The 23,492-nt window shown below is 47.7% G+C and overlaps 2 protein-coding genes across 3 annotated transcripts in view; one reads left to right on the top strand and one right to left on the bottom strand.

Moving 5' to 3' along the window:
- Nucleotides 1-1,432: 1,432 nt before the first annotated feature.
- Nucleotides 1,433-22,275, top strand: Tctn1 (tectonic family member 1). The gene is given in 14 exon segments (XM_051176597.1): nt 1,433-1,694; nt 4,708-4,828; nt 7,436-7,566; nt 9,066-9,217; nt 11,574-11,673; nt 12,867-12,976; nt 13,562-13,582; nt 15,305-15,439; nt 16,257-16,382; nt 16,624-16,709; nt 17,580-17,729; nt 18,562-18,724; nt 21,398-21,517; nt 22,132-22,275. Coding segments are annotated over 14 exon segments (1,806 nt in total). The 5' UTR covers nt 1,433-1,447.
- Nucleotides 21,630-23,492, bottom strand: part of Hvcn1 (hydrogen voltage gated channel 1) — a 31,995-nt gene continuing 30,132 nt past the window's right edge. For both annotated transcript variants that reach the window (XM_051176594.1, XM_051176595.1), the window contains exon 8: nt 21,630-23,376. In XM_051176594.1, coding sequence (XP_051032551.1) covers nt 23,311-23,376 — 66 coding nt within the window. In that variant the 3' untranslated portion in view covers nt 21,630-23,310. The remainder of the gene's footprint in view (nt 23,377-23,492) is intronic.

Here is a 23,492-nt window from a genome sequence, read left to right as displayed (position 1 = left end):
CAGTCCTCTGCAAGACCAAGGCTGAGTCATCTCTCCAGCCCCTAGGTGGCCATGTTAAATAACCTACATACTAATGTTTTGGGCAAAATATGGAACTATGATGGGAAAAAAAAAAGCCTAACATAAATGGTCAACAGTGTCCCTAAGGCTTGCAAAATGTTTGAGCATGTGCAATCCACATTTTGACTTGTTTGTTTGTTTGTTTTTCAAGACAGAGAGCCTGCCCTGGAACTAGCTCTGGAACTAGCTCTTGTAGACCAGGCTGGTCTCAAACTCCCAGAGATGCTCCTCCCTCCCCCCCAAGTGCTGGGATTAAAGGCATGTGCCACCACCACCAAGCCACATTTTGATTTTTAAAAGCCTCCAATGTCAAAAAAATTACATTGGGTTCATCAGGTATTGCAACTGGATAAGAGGACTTTGAAGATTTTTCACAGAATGGTTGAAAGCATGGGGCTTTAGACTTGAGGAGGAGTTGGAGAAATGACTCAGCCGTTAAGAGTACTAGCTGCTCCTCCAGAGTTCAATTCCCAGCACCCAGACGGAGGCTCACAACTGTCTATGACTGTAGTCTCCTGAGATCTGGTGCCCTCTTCTGGTGTGCATGCATATAGACAAAACAGATAAATACATAAAGTATATAAATGAATAAACCTTTCGAACAAAGAAAGACTTGAAGAAAACCTCCCAAATCATATAATCATAAAGGCAGGAATGGAGGTTGGACGCGGTGACACATGCCTGTCATTGGAGACCAAGGCAGAACTGTTGTGAGTTTGAGGTCAGTCTGGACTACATAGTGAGATCCTGTCTGAAACAAAAAAACTAAGGGTTCTTTTGTTCTCTCATCATAAATACTCGGGTAGAAGTCATTTGGCGACATCCTGCGGTATATCTAAAAGCAAAGACGGCAAAGCCAGTGTCCTAGGGTAGGGATTTCAAGGATGGTGGATATGTGACTGAACGCCATATTCCTTCAAAGGACCCAAGTCGCTTCTAAATTTCCCTCCGTCTATCGACTGCGGGTCTTTTATTGGAAATATTCACTTATAGGTTCTGTCCTAGACTTGACTGACTCTAAATATCATGAGGTTGTATCTGGGAATCTACGATTTTGAAACCGCCACGCAGATCGCACAACAGAGCTCACACCTTCAGGCTCTCTCAGGGACCCTTCGAAAGAGCAGCCTCCCAGGGCCCTGGCCCCGCCCACAGCCCCGCTCGAGCCCGCCTCCTTCAGTCCCCGCCCCTGCAGGCGAGGTGTAGTCTCCGCCCATACCCCCGCCCCTTTCGAACGTTCTGCCCTTGAGCCTATCCCCACTGGCTTGGCTCTAGGCTCCACCTCCTCCCGCAGACTAGCGCGGCCTCGTGAGCCCTTTCCCGTGATACCTTGCGCTTGGCTGTGACTGTTGCCCGGCAACTGACAGGCCTGGGACCCGGGCGCGGGATGCTATGCTCGGCCATGGGGCCGCGCGGCTTCCCGTCTCTTCTGCTGGTGTTCCTGAGCTGCTGCGCTTCAGCAAGCACCCAGGCCGTGGCCACCCCGGTCGTGGCCACCCCGGGCACGACGAAGGAGGACCTCAACTCCACCGAGGCCATCCCAGCCACTCTCAGGCCCTCCGGGTCGCCTAGGACCCCGGGGACTCCCAGGGCTCCGGAGCTCCCTGGCCCCAGGCCCACCCCGGTCACGGACGGTGGGTACAAAGTGTTAACTCCCTGGAGCGAGTAGAAGACTAGTGAGAACATACGAAAACTGATAGCCGCTCAAAGTCCCATCCTTGTCAAGCTCCCTGCCAGAACCCTGAGAGGGAGACGGGCTCACAAATGCAGAAAGCGGGGCCTAACTTGGGACACGCTCAGATCTTGGAAAACTTCAGTAGTCCTGGGCAGCGTTAATTCCAAAGTTTGTAATGAATACATCTGCTCAGCTGAAGTGTAGCTCACTTAGAATGAATAGGGAAGGCCCTTCTCTGTTGATTTCAGCTTGCCTCCTGAGTTGAATTGGAGTTGGTAAAGTGTAAGGTGAGGGCTTAGACCGGATATTAGGATTTGTGTTTATGGATAATGAATGCATCTCAGGAACTGGTCTTACTTATAAAACAAAGTACTACATTTACTTTTTTTATGTGTTGGGGCACAAAACACACAGCATGTGGAGGTCAGAGGGCAGCTTGAATTTTGCTCCTCCCAAACCAAGTGGGTACTATGCCTGTTGGCAAGTGCCTTTATCTGTACAATATTACCATCCCAGAAACTGGCCTTTTAATCTTGCAGCTATACATTTAGTGACTATTTTATAAACTGACTTACACTTGTGACTTCAGGGCTCTGTGACCCTTTGAGTTTGTGAAATTTTACCACCGAATTTTTCTAGGGTGAGGGTTTGTAGGTTTTCAGTGAAGCTATGATTTCAGAAAAGGAATTTTAGACAGTTTTGTTTGGATCGAGAGTAACAGTGTGTATGTGTGTGTGATTTTTATTATTGTTTGATAGGAAAGAAGCTCTTTCACCCAGTAAGGCTGGGAGTATAGATAACTGAAAAGAGCCGTCTTTGACTGGTACCCTGAACTCCTCAAGTTCATTTCAGATCATTCTTCTTGGAGGCCTCCTTTGAAAACTATGAGGAGTTTGTGAGGAAAAAAAGTGTGCAGGCTGGTGGGTGGTATGGTTCAGTGGTTAGGTGCTCACTTAGCACACGAGGCTCTTGATTCAGTGGCTAGCACCAAAGTGGGAAACAAATGAGGACTACATTTCACACTTTGACATACAAACCAGACTGTCTGCTTCATATTTAACTTACTGACTTGTGAGTTAGCAGAGAAGTCAAATCACTATATGTGGGGACAATATAGTTAATTATTCGTGTCTGAAACTCTATAAGATTTTTTGGGGGGGAGGTTATTTATTTATTTATTTTTGAGACAGGGTCTCTCTGTGTAGCTCTAGCTATCCTGGAACTCGCTTGGTAGAGCAGGCCTTGAATTCAGAATTCCACCTGCCTCTGCCTCCCAAGTGCTGGTATTAAATTTAGGCGTGCACGACCACCACCTGGCTTCTCTACAATTTGCGAACTGGGTTATCGTTAATTCAGGTAGGTATACTCATTAGTGATTTTTCTCCCCAAAATGAAGTTGTATTTGAGCTGACGTGACTAGGGCTCATATTCAGGGCTGGCTTTCCAGTGACAAATGTGCACTTCATCTTCACCGAGTAGCAATTCGATTATTAACTGTCTTCTGTGCTGCAGGCACCCTGCCAAGTATTTCACTGTGCTATAACCCACTTAACCCTCACAACAACCCCATGAAGTGTCTAATCCGCATCTAGTTACTTACAAGGACCTGAAGCGTTGGCATCAAACCCTGGCTACAGTTTTAGACATTCGAGGCAGTGGGCCTGATCACTCACTTTATTTTCCCACCCCAGTTCAGGAATTTCGGTATCATTTTCTTAGTCTGAAAGACAAATGTGCTCCCTCTAGACAGGCTTTTCTCTAGCCAAGGACATGTATGTTCTCTAAAATGTTATTTTTCCTTTGGGGGGATGTTATTTTCATGTTCTGGCATTATTTTGTTCTTTTAAGATTTATTCATTTTTATCTTATGTGGATGGATGTTTTGCCTGCATGTCCATCTGTGCACTGTCAGTGTGCCTGGTGCCTGCAGAGGCCAGAAGAGGGCATCAGATCCCCGGGAATCGGGGTTATAGACGGTCATGTGCTGTCATGCTGGTTCTAGGAACCAAAGTTAGATCCAGTGCAAGAGTAGCCAGTTATCTTAACTGCCCAGCCCTCTTCAGACTCTGATACTTCTTTCAAAGCGTTTTCTCTGTTTGACAGAATGGCAATGACATTAGTAATAAACTGGAACGTGGTAATCAAATGCTCAGTGCTCTGAGCTCTGGGAGACTGTTGGAAGAGGCTCTCTTGTGCAGTGTGGAGGTCTCTGTCTGTTAATGGGCTAACAATGGGCACTGCAGAGTCCTGACGGACACAGTGGAAACAGTCAGAGTTGCTGTGGGGGTGGGAAGAGGGGCTCCTGCTCTTCCTCCATACTGTATTTTCCTGCCATAAATTTATTACCCTATATTGTAAATTTTTTAAATTAAAAAAAGAACATTTTGGCAGGGTTATGGTGGCACATGCCTTTAATCCCAGGCATTGTTTAAAAGGTAGATCTCTGAGTTTGAGGCTAACCACCTGGTCTGCAGAGTGAGTTCCAGGACAGCCAGGGCTACACAGAGAAACCCTGTCTCAAAAAAAAAAAAAAAAAGACATTTTAAGCCACAACAATAGGAACATTTGATTATTGGTCAGGATCTTATGACTAGGAGTTCAGTTTCAAAGCAACTGGCCGAAAAAGCCTTTAATCCCAATAGTTAATCTCCAAGTTCAAGGCCAGCCTGGTCTACAGAGTGAATTCCAAGACAGGCAAGGTGGAGAAACCCTGTCTCAGAAAAAATTAAAAATAAGCAACCAGAGCATGCGAGGAAAGGGATGAGGTTCCCAGCACTTCTTCCTTGGGATCTACTCTGATGTAGGAGCGCAGGCATCTGCAGCCACCTCAGGGAGACACTGATGGAGGATACTTAAAGTGACTTTCCTGCAAGCACAGTAGGAACCTGGCATTTATAACATTGATTAGTGGCAGGGAACGGTAACAGCTCACTCACTGGGGCCCTCTGAACCCATCTGTCTTTACCTCGTAGTTGCTGCTCTGTGTGTCTGTGACCTGCTTCCAGCACAGTGTGACATCAACTGCTGTTGTGACCCCGACTGCAGCCCCACGGATTTCAGTGTCTTCTCTGCCTGCTCAGTCCCAGTTGTCACGTAAGCATACCACAGGGAGTTTTAATGGCAGTTTGGCCAGGACAATAAAATGTGGACACAGAAAGCGTGTTCTTCACTATTCTGGAGCCCTACTGTGCAAAGCCCTGTGTTGTCAGAAGCAGTCGCTTGTCTGCAGGCAACCCCAAAATAGTGTGGGCAGTGGAAGGGCATGCGTGTGACCTCTAGGGCAGCAGTTCTCAACCTGTGGGTCATGACCTTTGGAGGTTGAATATTGGATATCTTGTAAGTCAGATATTTGCATTACCATCATAACAAGAGGAAAATTATAGTTAGGAAGTAGCAACGAAGTAAACTTATGGTTGGGGGCCCCCACAGCATGAGGAACTGTATTAAAGGGTCATGGCATCAGGAAGGTTGAGAACCTCTGCCTCCTGAGAGCTGGGATTAAAGGTGTTCAACACTACCGACCAGCTGCTACCTTTTAATTTTTTTAATCATGTGTATGCATGTGTGTCATAGGTAGGGTGGGGGAGGGTATGCCTGCTAAGTTGCCTGCTAAGGCCAGAAGAGGGTGTTGGATCCCCTGGACCTGGAGTCATAGATTGCATGTGAGTAGCCCATCATGGGCCCTGGGAATCAAAGTTGGATCTTCTTTGAGAAGTGCACACTTTTAACTAACTGATGAGTCATTGCTCTGGCCCACTTAAATTATTGAGACAGGGTCTGTTTATGGAGCCCTCCCTGTCCTGGAACTCATTATGTGGTCCAACCTGGCATTGAACTCAGAGATTGCCTGCCTCTGCCTTTTTAATACTGGGATTAAAGCCATGTATCATAACACCACCAGCCCCTGTACAACTTTTAAAAATTACACTTTATTTACTTTGTGTATGTATGTATGCTCACACTATAGTGCTTATGTGGAAGTCAGAGGACAACTTTAGGGAGTCGGTTTTCTTCTATCATGTGGGTCTCCGGGATCAAACTCATATCATTGGACTTGGCAGCAGGTGCCTTTACCCAGTGAGCCATCTTGCTGGTCCCCAAATATGGTAATTCTAGACATAAACTATAGTTTTTAGAACAGAGGATGGCAAGCTTTGTAAAGGACCAGCTAGGAAACATGTTAGTCTTCATGAGTCACATGGGTGTCTGTCGCAGCTGAGCAAAAGCAGCAACTGATGTGTGGATGAGCAGGCCGGCCTGGGTTTTATAAAGCTTTATAAAAATAGACCTCATTTGTAGGCTTGAGAGTTTGTTGTGGAGTATTAGTTTAAGGCGTGTTACATTCATTTATGCTATGGAATATTTGTTTAATGATGCAAAGATGTGTTGCATTATGTTGCATTTGTTTAACTCTAAATCTGTGTTACTTTGCCTGTCTAAAACATCTGATTGGTTTAATAAAGAGTTGAATGGCCAATAGCTAGGCAGCGGATGGGGATAGGCTGGGCTGCCAGGCAGAGAGAATAAATAGAAGAGAAAGGGAAAAGGAGAGGAGAATGCCAGGGGCCACCAAGTAAGAAGGGAAGAAAGATATATAGAATAAAGAAAGGTAAAAGCCCAGAGACAAAAGGTAGATGGGATAATTTAAGTTAAGAAAAGCTGTCTAGAAACAAGTCAAGCTAAGACCAGGTATTCATAAGAAAGAATAAGCCTCCATGTATTTATTGGGAGCTGGGTGGTGGGCCCACCAAAAGAGTTTTTAAAAACAAAACAAAACAAACAAAGAAACAAAAACAAAACAAAGAAAAAACAGCTATAGAGGTTAGGCTAAATATCTCAGGAAAAGACTTAGGTTTTTAAAAACTCAGTTTTGTTTGTGATATGCCCCACAAAAACTTATGAACTAAATTAAACTCCTCAGTAGCTGCAACTCCTTGGGGATGCCTGGAGCAGGAGGATTGCTTGAGCTCCTGTGTTGGAAACTAGCCTGGGCAAGTAAAAAGAGAAAGAAAGAAATAACCAAAGTCCTAATGCTAATCTGTAGAGTGCCCCTTTACATAGGGTTCATAAAGGTTTCATTGTGTCTAACGACTCAGTGTAATGGCTGGAAACCTATTGGTGAGCATCTCGAAAGAATCTGTCCCTCATGGGATGGAACCTTCATGAGCACAGTATGTGTATACATATGTAATGAGATAGGGTCTCCCTGTGTAGCTCTGACTGACATGGAACTTGCTCTGTAGACCTGAACTCACAGAGCCATTTTTTTTCTCTCTGAGACAGGGTGTCCCTGTGTAGCTTTGGAGCCTATTCTGGAAGTAGCTTTTGTAGACCAGACTGGTCTTGAACTCACAGAGATCCACCTGCCTCTGCCTCCCAAGTGCTGGGATCAAAGGCTTGCACCACCATCACCTAGGAAGGAGGTGGGCTCAGACCCACTTTTTCATACCACCCCAGTGCTGGGAATAGAGGCGTGTACCACCATGCCTGACAAAAATTAATCTGCTTGTCTTCATTCTCTTAGAGGTAAAAGCTTCAGTGACACTGTAAGAGCAGATAAATACAAATGGATTCTATGGTGACATCAGACTTCGTCAGTGTCCTTATGGTTCTTGGTGTAGTGTAGGCATCTGCAAGGTTAAGGATGATCTGGCTTAGCGTGTGGACTGAAAACTTGCTGTTGCTTTCTTTAACTTTCAGGGGTGATGGGCAATTTTGTAGTCAGAAGGCAGCCATCTACTCAATGAATTTGACAGCAGACCCTCCTCACCGCGTCTTTAAACTCATTGACCAGATCAACCCATCCATCTTCTGCATTCATATTTCAAACTGTAAGTGTTTGAATCTGGTAAATTTGGTGAAGCCAAATTTTGGGAAAACGCCTCATTCAGTTCCATTTACAGCACCTGTTCTGTGTTTCGGCTGTGTGAGTAATTCAAGGCTGGAGGCTGATTTACAGGTAACTATAGATCCTGGGCACACAGCCTTCAAGTCACTGTGCTGTAGCTGCCTTTATCTTACATTTGACTTCAAAGAGTCTATGCCACATAGACATAGGAATCTAGGTTGTGTGTGTGCGTGTGCACACATGTGCATGTGTGTGCGTGCACGTTTGCTTCCTCTTGGAGTAATAGTTGAAAATCAGTTTCATCTTTAAGTGTTACCTGTGGTTTCCATTTCCTTTTTCTTTTTTATTTTTACTACGAGTATTTGCATGCATGCAGGATCTTTATTTTTACCTGAGCAGTCAGCCTAGGCAGTGTGTTGCTTCTGAGTGTGTGCTGTTCTCAGGGTAACAAAGAGCAGAGGCACACTCATCATCTCATTCCAAAGTCTTTCCATATTTGGGATCTGTTCCCTCATGACTAAAGACATGGGGGAATGTGCTGTGAGTTATCCTAAGGGTCAACTGACAATGACTAGGCCATAGCAGTAGTCCAGTGCACATGGAGCCTGCCTCTTCCTCTCCCTTCATGCCCAGTGCAGGAGGTGGCTACCAAGAGATGAATGAGCCTTATCTTCCCACAGCCACCCAGCGAGTGTCCCCTGGAAGGGGGAAGAGGCAGGTGCTGGAGAAAGTGACCAGCTCTGTCCCTTGGTTTCTGCTGTGTTGTTTCCTTTGAAGCAATTGCTATTCACCATATAGACCAGGGTTACTTTGAACTCATGATGACTAGGGATCCTGTTTACTTAACAAGCCTTGAGAAATCCCAGGAGAGTCAAATATACAAGAAAATCTTTTTTTTCCTTTTCTTTTGAGACAGGGTTTCTTTATGTAACCTAACTGTCCTGGAACTTACTCTATAGACCCATCAGCCTCTTGCCTGTGCCAGGATTAAAGGCAGGTGCCACTACCACCTGACAAGAAAACATTTTAAATTACATTTGTGTATGTGCATGTATGCATAGCGTCTTTTCTAGAGTCAGTTTTCTCTTTTCACTATGTGTATCCAAGGATTAAACTCAGGTGTCAGGCCTGGTGGCAAGTGCCTTTATCTGCTGAACCATCTAGATAATCTAGATAGCCTAAAAAACTTTTTCTTATGTCAGTCATTTTGTTGGTTTGTTTGTTTTGTTTGTTTGTTTGTTTGTTTTGTTTTGAGACAGGATTTCTCCATGTATCCCTGGCTGTCCTGGAACTCTGTAGACCAGGCTGGCCTCAAATGAGATCTGCCTGCCTCTGCTTCCCAAGTGCTAGGAATAAAGGTGTACACCACCACTATGCAACTGATAACTTCAGTTTTGTTGCTACTAAGAATGGATTTCCAAAGTTGGGATGTCACATACTCCATACATTTCTGCTGATTTTCAATGCTTTGTCTAAAAACAGACAAGCCTGCACTGTCCTTCGCTAATCCAGAAGTGCCCAATGCAGACAATTTCGACAGACTGGTGCAAGCATCGGGTGGTTTTATGTTGAGTGCCGAATCAGATGTTCCTTCCACAGCCTCATCAGATACCCCACAGCCCGCTAAATATGAGGTAAGCCGAAAACTTGATGGCAGTCTCTCATATACCCTGAAACACTCTATCCTTATAAGCTAATTTCAGTATCAACATAGAAACCCAAACTGCCAGTCCTTGGGACATAGGTGACACCACTGAGAGCCATTGCTGCTCCTCTCAGTCAAAGACCATGGGAATTCAAGTGAGCGTTCAAATTCTGAATCCAGGATTTGAGGTCACTTCTGCAGTTGAATTTGTTTGGTTTGGATTGGTTTTTTTGGTTTTTCCAAATGGTGTTTCTCTGTGTAGCCCTGGCTGTCCTGGAACTCACTCTTTAGATCAGGCTGGCCTCGAAATCCCAGAGATCTGTGTCTCTGCCTCCTGAGTGCTGGGATTAAAGGCTTGTGCCACCAACCACCAAGCTCTGCAGTTGAATTTATTTCTGCAAAGTTCTCTGTTCTTTTCAGCCCAAGAGAGTGTAGTAAAATGATTGAAGCCCATCTCTGGGCCCTCAGAGTGGACTGCCTGGATGCCAGGTCCTTGTTTCAGAATTCTATTTTGTTTTACAGATACCAGGAAGTTGTGTGCTGTTTTATATATCTCTTCATTAGCAAACTAGTAAAATATGATCCGTTAACCCTGAATGTACTTTTAAAAGCTGGGTGTGCTGGCACCCACCTATAGTCTCAGCAGTTGGGGAAGTGGAGGAAGAAGGATCAGAAGTTCACATTTAAAGTAGCCTGAGCTACATGAAACGCTGCCTCAAAAACAAAACAAGAGGGGGTTGAGATAACTGAGGAATTAAGTACTTGAGCCAGAAGCACGAAGAAGGGTGTTCGGATCTCCACTGACCTTGTAAATGCTGATGGGGGAGTAGTGGCCTATCTGTCATTTCAGCATCAGAAGGTGGACATGGGCTCCCCAGGAGCAAACTACTACAGACTGTGCTCCAGGCCGAGATGTCAATCCCACCTGTCCCCCCACCAAAGAGAAATTCACATTGCAAACCATTGTGAAAAGGTTGACCCATGTTTATTCATCGTGGTTTGTAAGTGTATCTACAGATTCGTATATAATTGTAGAACGGTGGTTCATGGCCACATTGTTCTAGAAAACTTCTTTTCTGTGCTAACCTTTGTGTCACATGATAACCATGGCTCAATGGAGGCTGGTTACTGTTCTTTGGGCATTCCCTGCCTGCATGCCAGGTACTATGGAGGGCTTTTCCAGCGTTGCCCAGTACAGCCTGGGAAGGACAGACACACTGCTGTCCCATTCCACTGACCAGAGAGAAACGGGTGCAAGAAAAGAGCTTGTGGACCAGTGTCAGGGCATCTTGACAAGCCTGCTTTCTGTGTCTCACCATTCCAGTCTTGGCAGCACTGGGGATGGGACCTGTGCTGCTCGTGCATTCTCCAACACCCCAGCCCCGGCCCTTCTATACATTTTTCCTTTGTCTTCTTTGCATCTCACTGTATATTCAGCTGGCCTTGAAATGATAACCTTCCAATCTCTGCCTCCTGAGTGGAAGATGGCACCAGCCACTATCTATTCTTTTAAATTAAAAACATTAATTATGTGTTCATATTTGTTTATTTTGAGACAGGTTTCACTATGTAGCCTTAACTCTTCTGGATCTTGCTTTGTAGACCAGGCTGGTTGCAACCTCATAGAGATCTGCCTGCCTCTGCCTTTGAGTGCTGGGATCAAAGGTGTGCACCATCATGCTGGAATACTGGAATAGTTATGTTTGTGTGTGGGGTATATGCATGTGAGTGTAGTGCCTGTGGAGGCCAGCAGAGGCTGTTGGATCCAGTTGAGCTGAAGTTACAGGTGATTGTGAGCTGCCTCATGTTTCAGTCTTGGAGGAAACTACTTTTTTGTTATTGTTGCTGGTTTTGTTTTTTATTTTTTTGGAGACAGGGTTTCTCTGTGTAGTTTTGGAGCCTGTCCTAGAACTTGCTCTGTAGACCAGACTGGCCTTGAACTCAGAGAGATCTGTCTGTCTCTGCCTCCTCAGTGCTGGGATTTAAGGCATGTGCTCCTCCCCCGCCCCATCTCCAGCTTGGATGAAACTGTTCCAACACAACAGTTTTGGCTGTGTAGCCCTGGTTGGCCTCAAACACATAAGGATCCATTTGCTTCTGTCTCTTGAATGCTAGGATTGAAGGTGTGTACTACTACACAGAGCTTCAAATTTCTTTTATAAAGGTGTGTGTTTAAACCTTTTTAAAAAGGTTTAAAAAGATGTGGTTGACAGCTGAGATTGAGCCCTGTGTGACAGCACTGTGCTCAGCATTGTGTCCCCAAACCCATAGCTCTGTGGGCACTGCCATGTGTCCCATACATGCTGAAGGAGCACCTTGTCTCACTGTGGGTTCTGTGTTTGCAGTATGGAGTCCCTCTGCAGACTGCAGGCACACCTTCAGGGTCATTTCTTCGACTCCCTTCGCCTCTCACATCATCTCTTTGCACAGATGAGAACCCTGCAGGTAAGAGAGCGCCCTTGCCCTTCCTGTTAGTCACATAAGCTTGCCAGTTATCAGGCTTCATAACATGAAGACTCTTCAGGAGACAGGCCTCAGCCAGCTGTGAGCAGCTGTAATGAGCGACTAGTTAACAAGTTCTGCAGAGAAGGAGCTTCCCTGCACATAGTAGGCCAGTGTCAGTTAAAACCAACTGAAGCCTGGGATGGTGGGCATGCCTCACACCCTAGCTCTTAGGAGATGGAGGGAGGGAAGACCATCAGTTTGAGGCCAGCCTGAGCTACATAGTGGGACTTTTCAGAGTGACAAAGCTCAGAGAGTTTGAAACCATGGGGAATAGATAGATACTCTCCTGCAGTAGCTGGTAGAACAGCTGGTCCCACCCTGCTGAGGGCGGTATAACATATGGATCAAAATTACTGAAGCTCCTGCAGGAAGGCTTGGCCCGCATGCAAAAGCCCCATGCAGATTTGACAGTGACAGCCAAGGCAGAGACAACTGCAGTGGCCATTAGCAGGGAACTGGGGAGTAATTACGCTACATCCACAAGAGAACACTAATTATCCCTTCACGGCTGCTGGAAAGTCTTCAGGATGCATTCATTGCTCATGGAAAAAATGCACAGTGTAGTGTATTGTGCACACATCTGTGTCCAAAAGGGGAAAGTGATTGTTAAAGAAAAAAAAGCTACCTTTTACGTATGTGTTTTATTTGATTTGCATAGCGTTTCCGAAAGCTTCAGCAGGCAGTCATGCTGCTCCCTCAGGGACAGGGACCTGGGTAGGGGAAGAATTGGAGGGAAACACTGTGCAGTATCTTTTGTGCCTTTTAAATTTAGATTCTGTGTGTGTATTTCCTAGTTGAAACCCAGTTTTTAAGCCCCATTTTAACATGCTGCATTTGTGTTGTAATTATTTTGCCTTTTATTTTTTTTTTAAAGATTTATTTCTTTATTCTGCATACATGTATCTCTGCAGGCCAGAAGAGGGTACCAGATCTCATTACAGATGGTTGTGAGCCACCATGTGGTTGCTGGGAATTGAACTCAGGACCTCTGGAAGGGCAGTCAGTGCTCTTTACCTCTGAGCCATCTCTCCAGCCCCTATTTTGCCTTTTATACATGACTGTTGTAGTTGCCATTCACTAGCTGGACATGTTCTGTATTCCCCACACCTGCCCCTGGATGTTTCCTTTTGCAGCATTCCTGGTGAGCCAGGCCTTCAAATGCAGCCGAAAGGTAGACATAGAAGCGTGTGAAAGGATGGAAGCCCTCAGCATGGCTCACTACAGCAGCCCTGCCGTTCTGAGGGTAAGTCGTCTGGACACACAGCTGAGTTCTGTTCTTGGCACCCCCTACGTATGTAGAGTGGTATCAGCACGTGCCTGACCTGGGCCAGGGGTTGTGTTCTCTAGCACTGTGGCATCAGTGGCTGCTGAAAGTGATCTTCCTGTAGTTTGTGTGCTTCACTTTCCTGTTTATATTCAGTTTCCAAATTTCCTTCGTTCATCTGGATAGCAGCTGACCAAGGCCAGGTCTTCGATGACTGCTAACAACTTTAGAAGTTATCTGATGTTTTAATGTCTGTGATGTTAACAGTCTTAACCGCACCGTAAACAGTGGGCTCTCAGGAACAGCGGGGCCTTGGGGCAGTAGGAATAGCGACACCGAAGCAGGCAGGCCTCTGGAATGGTGCTTCTGATAGGGAAGATGAGGAAATGCAGTGACTGGCCCATAGCGGAGAGCACGCGGAGGGCCAGTCCTGAGTGGGGACTGCTGTCGTCTTAGTCATGTCTCTAGAAGATGAAAGTGGCCGTTAGTTGAAGCCTGAAAAGTCTGTAGAAATGCGTCTGTTCTTGTGCCTAACTAAGTTTACTGTGGTTTATTTCTTTCTAGGTACCTAATTCAACAGCACAGGTAAAAGCATTTCTCTCTCTCTGGGGGTGGGGATAGCAGGAGTGTGTACATGTGTGTAGTCTCTCTCTGGGGGTGGGGATAGCAGGAGTGTGTACATGTGTGTAGATGTTGTTGGTCAGGGGTCAACCCATGGGTATTACATTCCACTTTTTTTTTTTAAAGAAAGACTTATTTTGGGGGCTGGAGAAATGGTGCAGAGGTTAAGAACATTGACTGTTCTTCCAGAGGACCTGAGTTCAATTCCTAGCACCCACGTGGTGGCTCACAACCATCTATGATAGGATCTGATGCCCTCTCCTGGCCTGCAGGTGTACATGGAAAGCACTCATACATAAAATATAAATTAAAGAAAAAAGATTTATTTTTACTCAGGCATAGAAGCAAATGGTTTTAATCCCAGTAATTGGAAGACAGAGGCAGGCAGATCTTTGTGAAGCCAAGGCCAGTGTGATTTACATAGAGAGTTCCAGGCCAGCCAGGGTAACACTGTAAGATCCTGTTCTCAAACAAAACAAAACAAAAGATGTTCTAGGCCTTTCTGTGACATCCCTCCAGCCTCTAGAAAGTGCTTTGAACCTATTGTTCCATGCTGACCCAGTCCACATGGTGTCTGTAAGTCACAGCCCAGGATTCCCCACTTGACTCAAGCTGTTGGGGCAGCTTGGTAGGCTGAAAGTTGTGGAGATTGTCTTTTTTTTTTTTTTTTTTCTGTCACTCATGTCCCCACACTGTGTCCCCATAGGAGCAAGTGATTTTGACCTGGAGGGACAGTTGTAGGTTGCCTTGGTCATGGGAGTGGGTGTGTAAAGACTGCACCTTTGTTTCTAAAGTGAGGACTCCGACACTTGCTAGTTTGTTATAAACAGCTTCACATGCATTGGAGACAGTTTTGGGTACCTTCCCAGACAGCGGCTTCCAAGAATTAAAGTGGAGAATTCTGTCAGAGGCAGCGTGGCTGTCTTCAGGGGATTGCTTGTTGCTTTGTCACTCTTCTGGTGTTGGTTGAAATGAAATGTCCCTTAAAAAGTTTGTCTGGCTCCGTGTTTCCTCAGACCTGCTGTCTACCGAGCCAGCCACGGTGTGAGGTGCCTTGTAACGGCTAGATGCATCTCCTGAGGCAAGAGGTTGCTAAAGCTGAGGGTTCTGACTGATTCTGTGGCATTAGGTGTCATCACAGGGTTGTGCCAGCATCTAACCCCGGGATGTTTCAACACCCCTAAGGATCCCCATATCCCTTAAGCATCACTCCTCAGTTTTCTCTGTTCTACTCCAGTCTGTGATGACCGCTTTGGTTTCTGTGGATTTGCCTGTGCGGACATTTCATGTTTAGTGGAATCTGCAGTATATGTGACCTTTGGTGTCTGGGTTCTTTCACTTAATGTTTTCAAGACTCACTCGTGCTGTAGCATGTTTTGGGTGTTGATTTTTATGGGTGAGTGGCGTTCTTTGTGCAGATGGACTCTTGAGCTGTTTCCGTCTCCGTGATGAATGGGCATCTTAGAACCTGCTTTCCAGCTTTTCTCTGACTGTGTATGCATGTATATATGTATGTGTGTTTACGGGGAAATACATGCAGCATGCACAGTGCATGGCAGTGTGCATGTCCTGTACTTTGCATTATTGTTACTAAAGGTTCATTTTACACTTTGGTTGCTGTAACAGAGTAACTGTGCTATGTGTAGCCTGTAATAGCCTCATAACCAAGGTTATCTTCCCTCCCAGGTCTCCATCAAGGTCCAGTCTGTCATGTATCGGTCTCTCAATCACACACTCACCCGGTTAGAAGGCCATGGCATATTGCAGCCGTCTCTGGTCAGCATTGGGCAAGATAGACTCTGCAGCAACGCTGTTCTCGAGGTGGGTGACCAGTGTGCCCAGACAGTCCTGCTCTGACTGCCTGACTCCCACCCGTTGGCCTACTGGGGTGCTGCATACCCTCCAGGGAGAGCTCCCATATGTCCTGGGATGGTGCTGGTCTTGGTCTGGTCTGCAGTTGCTTCTGCTGTCTTATCAGAGGACACAGCTTTTCATGTCTCCATGAATCGAACACCTTGCAAGAATACCTCAAAATCTTCTTGTGCTAGGGACATGGCTCAGTGGAGTAAGAATGTTTGTTCCACAAGCATAAGGACCTGAGTTTGAATCCCTAGTACCTATGTTAAAAGCCAATCATGGCTAAGACACCTGGCTGTGACCCCAGTGTTGGGGGACAGACAGGCGGATCCCAAGAGAACACTGGCCAGCCAGCCTAGCTGGAATAGAGAGACTATGTGTCAAGGCAGTAAGGCAGAGAAAGACATCCAGTGTCGTGCTCTAGCCTCTACATGTACATGCATGGATACACACATGCACACATGCACACACACACACGCACACACACCTCACATATGTGTACCACACACATAATTTATTATCACCACCATTTGATTGGACTCACTTCTGCAGAAATAGGCTGTTTGAATTGTGCTTGAGTCAGCTGCTCTGAAAGATCAAACAGTTGGGCACAGAGAGACTGAGGCGTCTCTGTCCACTGGGATGCTGAGGGAACATCACTGATGAGCCTGGACAGCACAGTTGGGGGTTGCAGCTTTTCTGCAGCTGCTTCATGAGAGGTGAGGGAACATGTCTGCTGACCCGTGGTGGGCCAAGGTGGATGAGCCTCATTCTGTCCCAGGTGAAGTACAGCCTGCTGTACACAGCCACAGGCCAGGTAGAAGAAGCCAGCCTCTCCCTTGTCCTGGGGACATTCAGCAGCACAGTGACTCTCCTGCAGCAGAAGTTCGAGATTCACTTTATTCAGGTAAGTCTGAGTGTTCTGTTCATTATTTGGCTGCCAAGTTGAAGGAAAGCCTGACCCAGCTCCCAGCCTGCTCTTGCAGTGGTGTGCGGGGTTTGCCTGGAAGCTGGGTGCTGTCCTCCCACCCAGGATCCATTTATACTTCAGAACAGGGGAGCTATTCTTCCAGATGTTATCATCTGGAGCACTGTTGCCCCTGCTGTTGCCCGAGTAACATTGCACAGGACATCCCCTTGTCTTTCAGCACGGCACCAAGCCTGTTCCTCGCAGTGGCAACCCTGGTTACAGGGTAGGACTCCCGCTGGCCGCTGGCTTTCAGCCTCGGAAGGGGTATCCTTTTTCGGGTCTGTGGAGAAAGTCACTTTCCCTGTCTGCATGGATGGGCTGTGCTTCCATTTGTTGCCAAGGATGCTGTGGGTGGGCAGCCTGTGGGAGGGAGGCACAGGACTGGCCAAAGCTTCTCTGAGCCAGTGAAATGTGGTGGGCTGGGTAGAAGTAGACACTGGTACTTTGGGGGGAAATGTCAGTGTAAACTGGGTGGTGGTGGCGCACGCCTTTAATCCCAGCACTCAGGAGGCAGAGGCAGGCAGGACTCTGAGTTCAAGGCCAGCCTGGTCTACAAAGTGAGTTAGTTCCAGCACAGTCAGGATTACACAGAGAAACCCTGTCTTGAAAAACAAAACAAAACAAAACAAACAAAACTCAAGGACTCGTGGAGGCACAATGGTTGGAATCATTCATTGGTTCACTTTTGTTTTTTGTTTTGAGACAGGATCTCTCTATGTCCTGAAGCTTTCTGTGTAGACCAGGCTGGCCTCGATCTGCTTTGGGACTTGAGCGTACTAGGAGAGCATCCTGCCACTGAGCTGCACCTCAGCCCTTTTCTTACTCTTTATTTTGAAACAAGATTTTGGCAAGTTGTTCTGAGCTCACTCTAGTTCAGGAACCCTCAAATGGGCGATCCTCCTTAGCCTGTTTAGTGCCTTCATTACAGGCCTGGCCACCACACCTGGCTGGAACTAATTCTGAAGGTAAGCCAGGCAAAGGGAAGATTTACTGGCATCTTTTTCTCCTTCGTGGGAACAACCGTGAGGCCCAGAGAAGGGAATTGCACCTTGCTCATGTCTTGTGTCGTGTAGTGATGCCATTTTCTTCCTGGACGCTCTGTCTGCTCTTGAACTGTTACCTGTGCCTTAACAGCCTGTGAATGTCTGGGATTATTCAGACAACAAACAGACAAGGCCAGCTTACTATTCTTCGTAGCACAGGCGAGCAGGACTGCCTTGCCAGCGAGGGGCTCCGGGACCCGGTGTTGTTTGGCTACAATGTTCAGTCTGGCTGTCAACTCAGGTGAGAGTGGCTGAGCAAGAAAGCACCCTCCTGTCCCCTGTTTTAACTGTCATGAGCCAAACTGCTGTAGCCTCTCCGTTCCAGACACGGCAGATGACTGATCACAGAGCTGTGTGCGTCTCGTGGTTAGGGTTAAATAGCTTTTGAGTTCTGAGTGAAAGTATTTCCCTTGAAAGTCCTTCCTATTTCTGGGTTTTTACAGCATAAGAGAACCACTGAGAGAAAATTGAATGAGATGTGGGAGATGAGGTCTCCCTACATAGCTCAGGCTAGACTCAAACTCCCAATCCTCCTGCCGCAGCCTCCTGAGTGCTGCAATGGCATTTCTGGGGCTTTGGTTCTGGTTCTACGTAGTTGGTGCTGAACTCCCACTCTGTACAAACATGTGTCTGTGTCCCCTTCTTTCCCCTCTCCACCCACACCCTTCCCACATCCTTGGAGTGACTCTGTCATTAGTGTGATTGCTAGCTCTGGTCTCAGACCAGCATTTCTTCCTGAGGGTTCCACTGAACACTTTCCCACAGGGTAAACCCTGCTTCCCTCCTGTGGAATGTGCATTTTCTAGCACCCTTCAGGAGGACAGGCTATGGGAAAGCCACCGTGTTGCCTGGCTTCTGGCCATGGCCCGTCGTATGTAGAGAGAGATGGTGGAGCAGGCTGGGAAACGGTTTGGGGTCATCCCCATGACCAGGGTGCCCCTAACGCAGGAGCTCCTTAGGGATTCAGTGATCACTTTTTTGGAGAGGAAGAAAGGACGGAAGTGTCCTGGAATCTGGCTTTTCCCACAGGTTGTGGGTGCCTCTCTGAGTTGGCCTCTCTTTTCTTTCCAAAGACTGGCAGGCACCATCCCCTGTGGGCTCCTGGCACAGAAGATTCAGGGCCTGCTGAGAGGCCAGGCCTTCCCTGACTATGTGGCCGCGTTTGGGAACTCCCAGGCCCAGGATGTGCAGGACTGGGTGCCTGTGCGCTATGTCACCCATTCCTCCAACATGAAGGTAAAGGGTGACAGGCTGCGGGCCACCTGCTAGCGTGTCTTCCTCTGCTGGGTGGGCCGGGGAGGGAGTGGGGTGGCTGCAGCTAAGCCAGGCTTTCCAGCTCTGCCCCTTCTTCACAATGCCTTTGCCGGCACTTTTCAAGCCTCCGTTTGCTTCCCTATGACATAGAAACTGAAAGGACCAGAGTGGGCACAAGATGCCCCAAGACCAGGTTCTCAGCACAGAGGTGATTTATTTGCCCCAGAGGGACAGAGGGCAGGGAGTAAGAGACAACGACAGGAGGTGGAGGGAGAAGGGAAAAGGGACAAAGGAGGAGGGAAGGGATGTTTGCTGTGGAGAGACAAAGACTTTGTACAGAGAGGAAGCAGGCATGGCTCATGGCAGTCTATAAAGGGAAGAAGGGAACCCCGTTGTTCGGGTGAGTTGGTTTGTTTTAATTGGGCATGTTAGTTAGGGCGGTCCGAAGGGCTTCTGCTTCTGCTCTTCCTTCCATACGTGGATAACTGAAACCCTGGTGGCCAGCCTCAGGAGGAGGAAGTGGCCAAATAAGGGAACAGACATTGGTGGCCAGCTTCAGGGATGTGATCTGTTTTTAGCAAGGCAGAGGGAATGGGGGAAAGGGTAAGGCCTGCCAGAGCCATGTTTGCCATGCTTGGGCTGGCTAAAGCCCTTCAGAAAGCACATCACTGGCCTCATTGGGCTGTTCAGAGGGTTAAGTTTGTTTGTCAGGACGCAGTGGCCACGCCATAAACCAGGAGCTCTACTGACCACCATGGTCACTGTGGTTGAAAGATGTGACATCCAAACCAGAAACTTTCTTAGTGCCAACATGTCACTACCAATGGTTGGTGGCTATGGTCAAAACTTGGGCCCACTGAAATACCATTAACTTTAGGCTGACAGAGTGAGGTGGCCATGAACAATGGATTTTCTGTCTAGCCTCATGAATTTATCAGTCATCATGCCTATGCCAGTATCCCAAAACCCAGGATGGTCAGCCTGGACAGCAGTGGTGCAATACAGCCATCCTTGGGCATTTGGTGACATGAGGAGGGACATGGGACGTGGCCTCCTGTCTTTACCACTTCCATTCCATGCCCTCTGGCTATAATGGCAACCACCCACACCTGAGTTCTTTCAGTCCCAAAGTTCCCCAAAGAGTTTAATGGAAGCTGACATCCTACAAATAGCTTCCCGGTCACACGTGACTCCTCCACCCACCTCCTTCTTTTGTCTTAGCAGCAAAGTGTGGGCTGTCCCCAGTGGAGGTGTGCACTCCCTTCTCCCTTAATTGCCCAGCTATTTCTTGTCACAGCTGCTTCAGGCCTCTTATTATCTGCCTTGTATATTTATAAGGGGTGGCACAGTAGGGACAAGAACCTCACCAGATCCCCACTCTGAAGATTGCTTAACCCACATGCCCGCTACCAGTGAACCTGGGGTATGGCTTTTAGCTTTCTGGCACTGGGTAAAGACACCAGTCATCAGTGCCAGGGGAAGCAGGCCCGGGGTATCTGCTCTTCACACCCACCGCACCTGCAACAGGATATTGGCAAGCTGGTTCCGTGAAGGTTTCTAAAGGCTCTTGGGACCTAAGGAATCCATTACTGCGTTTGTCAGTCTCCAGTTTAGCTTAGTGGTCTGCTAGGTTTTTATGCAAGGATATAATCTAGAGAAAATACATGTGGAGAGTCAAACATACAGAAGTGCCATCGCTTAGTTGGTTCCCCATCTACCCACTGTACAGCTTCTGCAGTGCCAGTTATTGACAAAAGTATAGTCTGGAGGGCCCAGTGCCCAACTAACTTGGGACTGTCCAAGCTCAGGTCCTGGGACAGAGTCAAGATCCAGCCTTAGTTTGGGTAACCCCATGCTGGCCCCCTCAGTGCCAACAGATGAAGCACTGTTACTTTTGTTTGTTTGAGACAGGGTCTCTCTATACAGCCCTGGCTGTCCTAGAATTCAAATCTGTAGACCAGGCTGGCCTCAGATTCACAGATATCCTCCTGCCTCTGCCTCCCGAGTGCTGGTAGTGAGGTTGTGCACCACCATGCCCAGCTGTCTTTTTTTAAGATTGAAAAAGAAATTCTGTGTATGAGTGTTTGTAAGTATGGGTGCCTAGGGCCTGCAGAGGCTAGAAGAGGGTGTTGGGTCTCCTAGAACTGGAGTTACAGGTGGTTTGTGTGGGTGCCGAAGACTGAGCCCAGAGCAGCCAGTGTTCTTAACTTCTGAACCATCTCTCCAGCTCCAAGTTGTACTTTCATTGCTAGTTGATGAAATTAGATAAATGCATGCTTCTGTGTGCATTTTAACATGAGCTACAATCAAGGTCACCTTTTCTGTTAAATTTGGTCATAGTCTCTTCCCTGTTGGCCCCAAAGGTCCCACCACTGGGTAGCAGGGATGCACTACTCCACAGTGACTAGGCCTTGTTTGGGAATGGGAGGGGCTGGCCCAGTCCTCACTGGGTGGTGCAGTAGTGTAAGCAGAGGGCGCTGTAATCGCTTAGGCTCTGTAAACTTATTTGCACTTGAACTCTATAGTGTGTTGTCCACCCTTGTGTTCTGAACGTTGTGTAACTGGCAAACATTTTATAACTAAAGTGCTCGACTGCCGGTTTAGTTTGACTTGAGGTTGTGTAATATTCTGGTTTAATCTAGTTTTCTCTTGCAGGGCCCTTGCCAGCTCCCTGTGGCTTTGGGTATAGAAGTGAAGTGGACTAAGTATGGATCTCTGCTGAACCCCCAAGCCAGGATAGTAAACGTCACTGCCCAGCTCATCTCCATTCCAGAGGTAGGCCTGCTGGCAACAGTCTCCATGGGCTTGGGTGTGGCACCGAAAGAAATAAACCACAACAAAATAAAAGGGACAAGTGAAGACAGAAGGTGAGGTGACAGACAGCAAGTGTGACAGGAAAAGTTTATTACTTGGTATGAAAGATTATAATTTCTATTTGAATTTCAGTTTTTTTTAAAGACAGGGTCTCAGGCTGGATTTGAGCTGTTGATTCTCGTGTCACAGCCCCCAGGGTCAGGGACAGGAAGCTGGTGCTGCTGTGCCTGGTGGGATTTGGTATTTTGACCTAGGATCTTCTCATGTAACACAGGCTGGTCTCAAATTTGTGACTTGGTGTCAGCCTCCTGAGCATTAATGGGCAAGGGCTATGGGGCCTAACTGTAATTTTGAGTCTTAAAGCAATTTCATAATCATCCGTTAACTTGTACTTAGAGGGAAGAACTCATTGACAGGCAGTTCTTGTGAACACCGAGCCGTGGTTGCTGTGCTGGGTCAGCCTGGAGCATCGTGCACCTTGGCCGCACTGTGCCTCAGTGACCCCGCATACCTGCCAGCGACAGTGGCTAAGTGCAGAAGACGACGAGCATGCCGGTTCTGTCTTTGCATTACAGCCCCTCCCAGAGCCTGAGAGGACGATTATCATTTCCACTACAGTGACATTTGTGGATGTGTCAGCCCCTGCAGAGGCAGGCTTCCGAGCTCCACCCACCATCAATGCCAGGCTGCCCTTCAGCTTCTTCTTCCCATTTGTGTGATGCAGGTGGCCCCCTGCAGGAGTAAGTACCCCATCCTGAAGGTCCCTGTAGCAGTGGGCACCCAGGCGCAAGGCTCTGGATGACACTAACTCAGTTGCTGGTTCCCCTAAACCAGCGCTCTGTCCCTCTCCACTGCCTTTCCTCTCAGACACTTTAGTCTGCTAGGCTAGGGGCTCAGGTCAGATGGTCCCAGCACCCTGCACACACAGGTCACAGGCCTCTGGAGAGGCGGGAAGGAGGACCTAATGTGGCCCTGCACGGAGACGCTCCTCAGTGCCTTCTCCCTCCCTCATCATGAAGGGAGTCGCCTTCAAAATGCCATCAGCATTTGCGAAGTACAAACCAGCAAGAGGCTGTAGAAAGTATGCCCATGAGGCCATTGCACCCCAAGATGATGCTAATTACAGGGCAGCCTGCCCCCCACCCCACCCCAGTGAGCTAGCTCCATAACTGGTGGGCTAGTGTGGGCTGCCGCCCAGGAGAGACTGTGGTAGGCGGGCCCTGAGGGAGGAGGGCACTTATTTTATACATTAATTGTACAGTAATTGAGAGAGATGCTGGTGGGTACAGACGCAGTTTGAAGCTGATGGTACAGCTGGATTCTGCAGAGGAGGCTGGGTACCCGTAGGGGATGCAGCAGGAGAATCTGCAGACCAGCTAATAAAGAAAGGTTTTCTGGAACGGGCTGGTACAAGGTGCCAGCTTCTGTTCTTCTCAGGGTGTGCTTAGGGAAGGATGGGCCAGTCCCTGTACACAGAGGGAAGGATGGCATTAAGTTTTACAAGCCCAGCTTCCCTGTCTGTTTTCGAGCGACAGCAGAGGCCAGGTGAGAAAAGGTGGTTATGGTTCCTTTGCTGCAGAAGGAGGGTGTGGACAGGTGGCTCTGGGTCACACCGACAAGGCAGCCGAGCTGACAAAGATGTGTCCCCAGCATCCAGGGAGCGCAAGCCAAGGCAAAGAGGAGGACTGGACTTGGCGGCACAAAGTTGCTGTCTGGGCACTGCCCAGCTTCTCTAGGCCGGTGCTTCTGGGAGGCTAGTTCCCATCCCCAAGAAGTCCATTCTGTCTCAACAGCTTATTGAGTCTCTCAATTTCTTGTTCCTGTTGTAAAAAGCAGACACCAGAGATGAGCTTCTGAGTCACACTCACGCAGACCTGGGGCTACAGATGCTAAGAGCCAGTGTGTGGCGTCCTGGCTGCGGAGTGGAGGGCCCTGG

The sequence above is a fragment of the Phodopus roborovskii genome, unplaced genomic scaffold, assembly GCF_943737965.1.
Source record: "Phodopus roborovskii unplaced genomic scaffold, PHOROB, whole genome shotgun sequence".
Classification (NCBI taxonomy): domain Eukaryota; kingdom Metazoa; phylum Chordata; class Mammalia; order Rodentia; family Cricetidae; genus Phodopus; species Phodopus roborovskii.
The sequence above is the reverse complement of the archived record's forward strand: the minus strand, read 5'-3'. Positions and strand labels throughout refer to the sequence as shown.